This window comes from Rhagoletis zephyria, unplaced genomic scaffold (genome assembly GCF_001687245.7).
Source record: "Rhagoletis zephyria isolate East Lansing unplaced genomic scaffold, Rhagoletis_zephyria_1.1 Rzeph_scaffold_08185, whole genome shotgun sequence".
Taxonomy (NCBI): Eukaryota; Metazoa; Arthropoda; class Insecta; order Diptera; family Tephritidae; genus Rhagoletis; species Rhagoletis zephyria.
Genome location: NW_016165265.1, coordinates 1,545 through 11,442, shown reverse-complemented (window position 1 = coordinate 11,442; position 9,898 = coordinate 1,545). Strand labels below are relative to the sequence as shown.

The 9,898-nt window shown below is 37.2% G+C and overlaps 1 protein-coding gene across 1 annotated transcript; it reads left to right on the top strand.

Annotated features, from left to right (window-relative positions):
* Positions 1-8,883: 8,883 nt before the first annotated feature.
* LOC108374842 (uncharacterized) lies at positions 8,884-9,564 on the top strand. Its single transcript, XM_017630877.1, has 2 exons — positions 8,884-9,223; positions 9,311-9,564. Exons 1-2 carry the CDS (start codon positions 8,884-8,886, stop codon positions 9,562-9,564), a joined length of 594 nt encoding a protein of 197 aa, XP_017486366.1.
* The last annotated feature ends 334 nt before the right edge of the window (positions 9,565-9,898 follow it).

Genomic DNA, 9,898 nt, shown 5'->3' with positions numbered 1-9,898 from the left:
TAAAATCCTTGCCAAAATGTTGAGCACTAATGAAAGTAAAAGCACTAAGCAATAAAATAACAATAAACTCACCTCGAAATTTGTTAATTTTTTGAATAAATTTGCAATTTTTCAAAAGGTATTCGTAACAAACGCACTGCAGCTAACCAAATCTCTACCCAAAGTGTTTGCAAGTGAAAATTTTCGCGTGTATGTATCCAGCAATTGCAGTTATCTATACAGTGAAAGTGATGAAAGCGCGGAGCTACACTGCTCAGTTGGGGGGTGAAATGTGTGGAAGACCTAACAGCTGGTTTGAAAATAGTTAAAAAGACTTTTTATTAACATAAATAGGAGTTGCTCTTATTTTCAGTTAAAATCTACTTGTCAATTGAATGTAAATTTAATAAGTTGAAATGAGTGAAAATTTAGTAAGTTTTCACTTAAACACTAAAAATATCACTTTCTCTCACTGTTTCGACACAAAGTTCAGCTGTGACATACCGCTCCTCGGCACTCAATGGGGGTTGAGTGTTCACGTCGCTGATAAGAGTTTTCGCGTATGCGTAAAACCAATAAATGCCTTCGCTGTCTCACAGCTCCTATCCGAGTTCCTCTTCAACCTCTAACGTCGCGCTACTTAACCTCTTCGAGAGCAGCTGCTTGCCACAGGACATGCGCTTTGGCTCTGGCCGCTTGTTTTGTTCACATTCAACATGCTGATGTATGTGTGTACCAAGCGGTGTTACCAAGTTTTTTTTTCAAAAACTGAAAATTTACAAAAAAGCTGTATTTTCAGCCAAACAAACTGCATTTTCAGCCAAATAACCTGCAACCNACTTGTTTTGTTTACATTCAACATGCTGGTGTATGTGTGTACCAGGCAGTGTTACCAGATTTTTTTTTCCAAAAAACTGAAAATTTACAAAAAAACTGTATTTTCAGCCAAACAAACTGCATTTTCAGCCAAATAACCTGCAACCTTCAAAAACTAAGAGAGTTTTTAAAAAGTTTGTGCTCTAAAATGTAAAAAAGGTAAAAAAAATCTGTATTTCAGAGAAAAATTTATACCAAAGTGACAAGTAAAACTGAAACCCTGCTGCTACTACCTATATATAATATAACATCTAAATCACATTTTGTTTACACGAAATTGGCATTTTAAGCATTTGATTCGATGCCTCAAATTTAGTACAACCTGAAGCAATTTTTTAAAGAAAACTTTAGTTCTTAAAACACCGTAGAGTGCTGGAATTTCTAGTTTATTTTTTTGTTTTATTCAATTTGATATGGGAAAATATTTTTTCATATTTGCTGTGGCGACTGGTTCTTCATCGGTCCCCTTTTATATTAATATTTACTTACAAAACCCCGAAAGAGAAATTTTAGTTTATTCGTTCAAACCGGATGTTTCGAAAAAACTGTAATTTGTACTAGGAGGCAATTTAAATATTTGTATTCTTGTTTCAAAAACTGCAATTTGCAGTTAAAACTGTGAATCTGGCAACATTGGTTCCGAGTAAACTGAAGCTANGTTATTAATATTTACTTACAAAACCCCGAAAGCGAAATTTTAGTTTATTCGTTCAAACCGGATGTTTCGAAAAAACTGTAATTTGTACTAGGAGGCAATATGAATATTTGTATTCTTGTTTCAAAAACTGCAATTTACAGTTAAAACTGTGAATCTGGCAACATTGGTTCCGAGTAAACTGAAGCTACAAGTGTTTGTTGCTGTAAATATTTACATTGTTTTGCATTGTTATTTGTATGGCTCTTATCAACAAAGCAGCTGCCGGTAAACTGCGCCGGCTCAACATTTTGTTTACAAACATTACTCAGCTGTTAAACTCTTATCAATTTATTTGTGAGTGTATTTGTGTATGCTCGTGGACTGTGGGTGAGTGAGGTGGTGGTATGAATAATCAACAGGTTGTAACAGCATTTTGGAGTTTTCGATCTTGCGCATTGAACATTTTGATGTTTTGCCGGTTTTTTCTTCAGCTGATAACAATAATTACACTCAAGTATGTTTGTACATATGCATAATATATTATATATATATATATATTATATTTGTAAGTATCCATATATGTACATTAGGGGTGTACTTAAATGTTTTATATCAGCTTTCCTAAGCCTCAACCCCGAAGTCGATGGTACTATAGTCAAAGGTATCACATATAAAATTTGGTCCCGATTGGAGTCTCTGTAGAGGAATCCGAACTTTGGCCCCTGTGCCCTGTGCCCTGTGCCTTAACCGCCTTCAATCGGGACCAAAATTTTTATGTGATATCTGTGGCCGTGGTATTANGTCTTCAGCTGATAACAATAGTTACACTCAAGTATGTTGGTACATATGCATATATTTGTAAGTATTCATATATGTACATTAGGGGGGTACTTAAATGTTTTATATCAGCTTTCCTAAGTCTCAACCCCGAAGTCGATGGTACTATAGTCAAAGGTATCACATATAAAATTTGGTCCCGATTGGAGACGGTTAATTTAAATTTTTTTAGAGTCTCTATAGAGGAATCCGAACTTTGGCCCCTGTGCGGCACGCCTTAACCGCCTTCAATCGGGACCAAAATTTTTATGTGATATCTGTGGCCGTGGTATTACCGATTGAGGGGGTAAGACTGAAAAAAATCGTTTATTTGATTTTTTAAGGACCACCCTAATGTTCTTACATACATGTTCATAGGTAAGCATTCGTGAGGTTTTGTAAGAACGCCACTTGGTGGTCCGAGGCTTCGCCACAAATTTCGCATGTAACAGACCCAGGAAAGTGAGAATAGTGTGCTGGCAAGTACATTTTGGTACTCACATCCCTGAATGCGGGTTAGTAACGCAAAGGCGGAATACGTTTAGTATGATAACACAAAACTATCGAGGAGCCTTCGACTCAGTAATTAATAAAGTAGTCAACTTTGAAAAAGTAGACTGCGCTATAAAGTCGTTTAAGCCCTACAAATNACTTTATTAAGTACCTTTGTAAGTGAGAATAGTGTGCTGGCAAGTACATTTTGGTACTCACATCCCTGAATGCAGGTTAGTAACGCATAGGCGGAATACGTTTAGTATGATAACACAAAACTATCGAGGAGCCTTCGACTCAGTAATTAATAAAGTAGTCAACTTTGAAAAAGTAGACTGCGCTATAAAGTCGTTTAAGCCCTACAAATCTTCGCGGCAGATGAACGGAATATTCCCGGTACTGCTATCCAAAGGAAAAAATAAAATAAGTAAAAAAATGGTTACAATCTTCAGGTCTTGCCTGGCATTGGAACATGTTCCAAGAAGTCAAGGTAATCTTCTTAACAAAGGGAGGGAATAAACCCTCAGACTTTCCAAAATCCAACAGGCCAATTCGACCTTCATCTTTCATGCAAAAGACCTTAGGAAAAGTACTGGATCACCATGTAAGGGAGAAGATACTCCCTCGTTATCCACTACATGAGCCCCAATATGCTTATCAAAAAGGCAAATCAGCAATTGCGACACTTCACTCCATCCTAGGTAGGAATGTTAATGTGTTTGTTAATGTTAATGTTTAAGGTCCCAAAAATCTCGCGATTCTTGGCACATAATCCCGGGATTTTCGGGATTTGTAATTTGCACTGACGGCAATATTAGAAACTCCTTTTCTTGACCGGTATTGGCTATACATATTTCGTTTTTTATTTAATAATTAATATTTTATATTTGTGAATGTCTAGCTCATTATATATATAACACCACGTGATAGTAAAATGTTAACACAAACAACAATATATTCGCGAAACCATGGGCCAAATATAGTAAAATTGCGTCTTTAGNATGAACATCTAGCTCATTATATATATAACACCACGTGATAGTAAAATGTTAACACAAACAACAATATATTCGCGAAACCATGGGCCAAATATTGTAAAACTGCGTCTTTAGTTTTTCACTCTGATGTCAGTAATTCAAAATTGATTTAAAAAATTTAGAGCAATGTGCTTACAGAAAAAGTATGGGTATAAAATTAAAGAGGAAATCCTGTAGAATTTAAGTAGTTTCAAATATTTGATGCGGACGGACTGGTAAGTATTGAAAATGTCCTCTTTATTCTACACTGAATTGAATTATTTAAATAATTTTTGGAATCAATCATATCTTTGAAATTAAAAGGTCCTTTNGTGCAGACGGACTGGTAAGTATTGAAAATGTCCTCTTTATTCTACACTGAATTGAATTTTTTAAATAATTTTTGGAATCAATCATATCTTTGAAATTAAAAGGTCCTTTGAAATAAATCCAGTCAGAGAGAGAAAAATAAAAACGCCACATTAAATAAAAAAAAGTGGGTATCAAACCCATTTATTTATTATTTATTTTATGGTAGGAGAGCTTCTCAAACAATATAGAAGCAATTTTTTCGATTTAAGTTGTTGAAAAGTAATGAATATCCAAATCCCGGGACTAATCCCGGGATCCCGGAATTGTTATAACGACATTCCGAAAATCCCTGGATCGGAAAAAGCTGAAAAATTAACATCCCTAATCGTAAGTGCAATAGAAACGGCATATGCAACGAAGGGTGTTGGTCTTTGCTCATTCATGAACATTGAGGTGCCTTTGATAATAATAATAATAACAAAAGACGCTTACGCAATGTGTTTGGGCGAGTTTCTCCTCCGATTTGTGGAGTGCACCTAGATGTTGTATTTTTATAAGAAGCTGTTTTTCATGGTAGAAGACACTCGAAGGTTTGCCATTGCCTGCCAAGGGACGACCGACATAAGAAAAACCTTCTTTATGTCGAATTTTTTGATGTTGGTTTGAAACTGGGATTGAGCCCAGGCTCTGCGGAATGGTAGCGCAAGCTGCGAACCACTACATCGCAGTGGCCGCCTTTGAAAATGCCAGTTTCAGATCCATGGAAGTGACACCCTCCAATAGAGGTGTCCAGAGGACAATTAAGGCGGACCTAGGACCGAAGGAACTTAGCATAACTGCAGTAAAAGGCTATCGCCTCTGTTGTGGTCTGTACTGGCTGATGAAGCTAGTTCAAGTCCTCAAAGCGAAAGGATATCAAACCATAAGCTACGCTGATGACATACAAATACCATTAGGGACTTGATGCAGGACCTCCTAAACATAACTTGCAATTAGAATGAGGGATTGCCCTTAAATACCCATAAAATTTCAATCATCCATTTACTAAACATAACTGGGACTTTGATTCCCCTAATGGAAGAGGTTAGATATCTAGGTATAACCCTGGATAGAAAACTCACATGGGAGTCACACCTCGACTCAATTATCAACAAAGCAACGAAATCGCCGTTTACCACTAGGCAACGAGTTGTAAAAACATTGGGGTTTAATGCCAAAATGACCTTCTGTGCTTATACTGAAATATTGCGCATAATAGTGTATGAACCAAGGACTTGCATACCTATCTGTAATAGGGGCAATGAAAACAGCACCCACTGCAGGTATGGAAGTCATACTCAATCTTACACTACTTCTTGTGGGAAGAATTCATGCACCGTAGGAAAAATAAATTCAAACAAGGCAACCCTGTCGGACACCTTGAATTCTTAAAGGGAAAGCATGACCAAAGTCTTTCTCAGACCAAATTGATCCCATCCTTAGCTTAACGAACAAAAATATTTCCTATTCGTGGAGATTGGAGTAGAAACCCCACGTGGCTGCACGATGAGTGGTATGATAGTAATGAAACAGCGGACTTTCAAGCTAAAAAAGACATACACACCATTTGTTGAGCCTAACAAATTACTTGGATTCAACAACAATGATACCTAGAGAGACCTCAACAAGTTGGCAGAATCCTGCACTGCTAGCCATTGGGACAAGTTAGAGGGACACCATCAATCAAAGAAGTTGCTTTGCTTCAGTGAGAAAATAACTCAATCTGTGTGCTCATTATGTGGAGTACTAACAGTTCGCTATGTTTGGCCTCCGTAGTACAGGCATCTGCTAGCTCATTGCAGAGCCAGCCTTTTAAACGACTACACGCTCAGCGATATCGATATTATACAACTAAAGTTGAAAAAGGAGGCAGTGGTCGCGGTGAAATAGGCCAGTAGACCTACCTTTATATCATCATAACCAAAACCATAACTATATTTTTGGTACATAGCACATTGTGATACCATAGGTAGAAGAGCTTTTGGGCAGCTTTCAGCTGATGGAGTTTTGATTAAGATCTAATTGACTTTTGATCTCCCTTAACTTTTTGCGCTGTACATATCGTTACCTTAATATAGAAAGGACCTATCACACATCGTTGCTGAAATGCAAAAAAGCCGCAACTAACTAAAAGTGAATTTCGGATATCTAGTTAGTTAGTCCTCTTTCAGACACGTCGTCAAGTCTTGAAAGCCTTGTTTATCGCATTCTCTTTTGTGTTTTCCCTTTGCTTCCACACGCGTCAAGTTTTATTGAATTCAAGTCCTTGGTTCCATAAAAATTTTGTAATTAATGAGCTGCTCACTATACAAATTGGGGCCCTCCCAGTAAAAATCGTCACGTTGTAATTTAATTTTAATAAACCACTTAAGTAATTACCCAACACTATTATTAACAATAATGTGCGCATTTCAGTTAAATATCTAATAAAATTTTATTCTCAAGAACCTGGGTTTATACATACAAATTTATAATGAAATAACAATTTAATTTTGATAAGATATTTATCTATTAATAAAATTTCTTTTCTCCGACTTTCTGTTCTGCAATAGAATCTATAACATCATCAAAGTTTAAAGATAGAGCCATAGAATTTTGAATAGATAGAATAGTCAAGTTACGTAGCCTGTCTTGTCCGATAGAGTTTCACAAATAGGTTCTCATTAATTTTAGTTTCGGAAATGATTGTTCAGCACTAGCTGTAGGCACAAGAATTGGAACAAATAACACTAATGCAGTACATACCTAAGGAAAGCAGGACGACATAAAATAAAGTATATTTATATGGGCATTTCCAACGGTCGCAACCATACGTTCGTACGCTTTTTAAGTTCAAAAAATAAGGAAAACATAAATTTTTATTAATTTTTTTATGTTTCGATAGAATTTTGTTAAGTATTTCTTTAGATTTTTATTTAGGATACTTCTGAGCTCTCGGTCTCTTGGGCCAGGACCCTCTCGGATCGGGAGCGCGTGACATTTTGCAAGCCAGAAGATTACGAACTCTTGGTAAACCTTGCAAAACTTGCTGGTATCTCACAGGTGGAAATAAGAGCTCCTAGCATCGAAGGAGATTAGTAGATATTCAGGAAATGTTATCTCAGTGCCATTATTCTTGGCCTTTGAGTAGGTAGGTGCTGCTCTTTAGCCACTTCAACCTAAACTAATAATTTTTACATTACAAGCCGTCTTGCGTTGCGTGCGTTTCAACACTATTTTTGTATTGACAAGTTCTTATCAGGCTTTGCGAAGCAACAACAAGGCTTTGCGAAGCAACAACAAGGATTTCAAAGATTAATGGTCTATGTACGTATGTGTGTATTCAGCAAGGAAGTTTTTTTCATCCCTTTGCCAAATTTGGTTTACAGACCAAACCAAAGGGATNGTATATGGGCATTTCCAACGGTCGCGAACCATACGTTCGTACGCTTTTTAAGTTCAAAAAATAAGGAAAACATAAATTTTTATTAATTTTTTTATGTTTGGATAGAATTTTGTTAAGTATTTCTTTAGATTTTTATTTTTCAACATGTTAGCAAAAACACGCGCGTGCGAACGTACGAATATTATAAATTTGGTCCAATATTTGTAAGTACCGGAAGAAGAAGATATAGACTCACATAAACGTTTGTCAAAATGATCAGAACCTCAGTCCCTCAGTTTTCGAGATATCCGACTGAAATTTGGTAAGCAAGTGTATTTTTATAATGTATTAATAATTTGTCGGAACCGTCAAAATCGGTCTACTATAACTTATAGCTCCCATACAACTGATTGCTCATTTTAGTACACGGTCCTGGTTGACCATTCTGTGGAAATGCTCATATGGTATTTAGTTGTGTCTTACTTTAATTGATTTTAAGTATTAAAAAATCATAACATTGTTAGGATACTTCTGAGCTCTCGGTCTCTTGGGCCAGGACCCTCTCGGATCGGGAGCGCGTGGCATTTTGCAAGCCAGAAGATTACGAACTCTTGGTAAACCTTGCAAAACTTGCTGGTATCTCACAGGCGGAAATAAGAGCTCCTAGCATCGAAGGAGATTAGTAGATATTCAGGAAATGTTATCTCAGTGCCATTATTCTTGGCCTCTGAGTAGGTAGGTGCTGCTCTTTAGCCACTTCAACCAACCTAAACTAATAATTTTTACATTACAAGCCGTCTTGCGTTGCGTGCGTTTCAACACTATTTTTGTATTGACAAGTTCTTATCAGGCTTTACGAAGCAACAACAAGAGAACGCTATGTCACTTATTTAAAATTGATGGATTTCAAAGATTAATGGTCTATGTACGTATGTGTGAATTCAGCAAGGAATTTTTTTTCATCCCTTTGCCAAATTTGGTTTACAGACCAAACCAAAGGGATGACGAAACTCGTTCCAATACACATAATCTTCTCAGCCTGCCGCAAGAACGAACCAACGCAAACTCTTAGGAAATTTTTCATTTTGCTTTAACATAGAATTTCCACCGTTGAGAAAAATATGAGAAAAAAATTGTCTTCGCTTAATTTTAACCAAACGATCTTCATCATTAACACTTAACCGCTTTTTTCTTCAATCGCCTATATACATATTTTTGAAATACCTGTCTACTTTCGTTTCTGTGTGGGATTTAAAATTTTCAAGAAAAAAACTCATAAATCATCTTTCTATTCTTGAAATTTTACTTTCAAATATCAATAACAATAATAACAAAACTAATCGCCGATCAGAATGTCTCAAGGCATATCCGCAACACAGCCAATGCGCGACGTTCCACTTTCGGGGATCGAAGAACATGGCGACTCTACGCCTGAGACACTTAAAACCGGAAATTCGAAGGCAAATTCGTTAAAGCGTTTTTTCAAATTAACAAATAAGCGACACAGCGCGGGGGAAGAGCTTCCAACCAGCTCCAGTGAGGTAATGCCCGAGGATGGTAGACGGTCGAAGGACAATACTGATAAGGATGCTAGTGGCGGTAGTGGACTGGAAAAAGATGACGAAGTGGAGAAACCGAAAAAGGAACACCAGCGGCGTTTTAACTTGCGACTAGGTGGCGTCACTCGAATCGGTGCGTCAAAATGGCGTTTACCTAATGTCTGTAAGCAACTAATTGTTGATTGTAAATTTTTCTGATCTTCTCTTGTGCGGGGTGCAGTGGAACACGCCAATACCGAGAACTTCATGGACAGCGCACCAAGTCGGCAGTCATTGAAGAACTCCATTTCCAGCTATTGGCATACCGTCTTCAGACGCGTCAGCAAGAAAGCAGCAAAGCGGACAGCCGGTCAAAATGACGAGGATGACGGTGACGTCGAAGAGGAGGTGAATGAAAGAGAGTTGGATGAGCAAGTGCAGACGTTGTCGATCTCAGAGGACACTATCGAGCAGGTGATTCAAGCGATCGAGTAGAATGGTGTGCGGCAGATGGCAAGAAGGGAGCGCGGATGTAAAGGCATGAATGACAGAAATTTGAACAAACTAGGATGACTTTGAGAAAGTATAGGAGGGAAGAACATGTAGGCGACGACACTTGAGCGCAACAGTTGAAGTGCGCAAACTCTCGCAATTTGCTAAAATCTTTATGTGCATTATTTTTGTTTTCAATTTAACCAGACTGCACTGCAACTGCCACCATATAATTTTGTGCAATTTGTAGCAAATTTATTTTGTTTAAAAAATTTGTCATATACCCTGAAACAAAAAAAAAAAAAAATATGTTTTCACTGCCAGTTAACGCGTCGGC

Bases quoted from the DNA above. Each gene is read 5' to 3' on its own strand.
- LOC108374842 (XM_017630877.1), top strand. From the start codon at position 8,884: ATGTCTCAAGGCATATCCGCAACACAGCCAATGCGCGACGTTCCACTT. The intron at 9,224-9,310 runs GTGCGTCAAAAT...TGCGGGGTGCAG, and splicing joins AGGTGGCGTCACTCGAATCG to TGGAACACGCCAATACCGAG.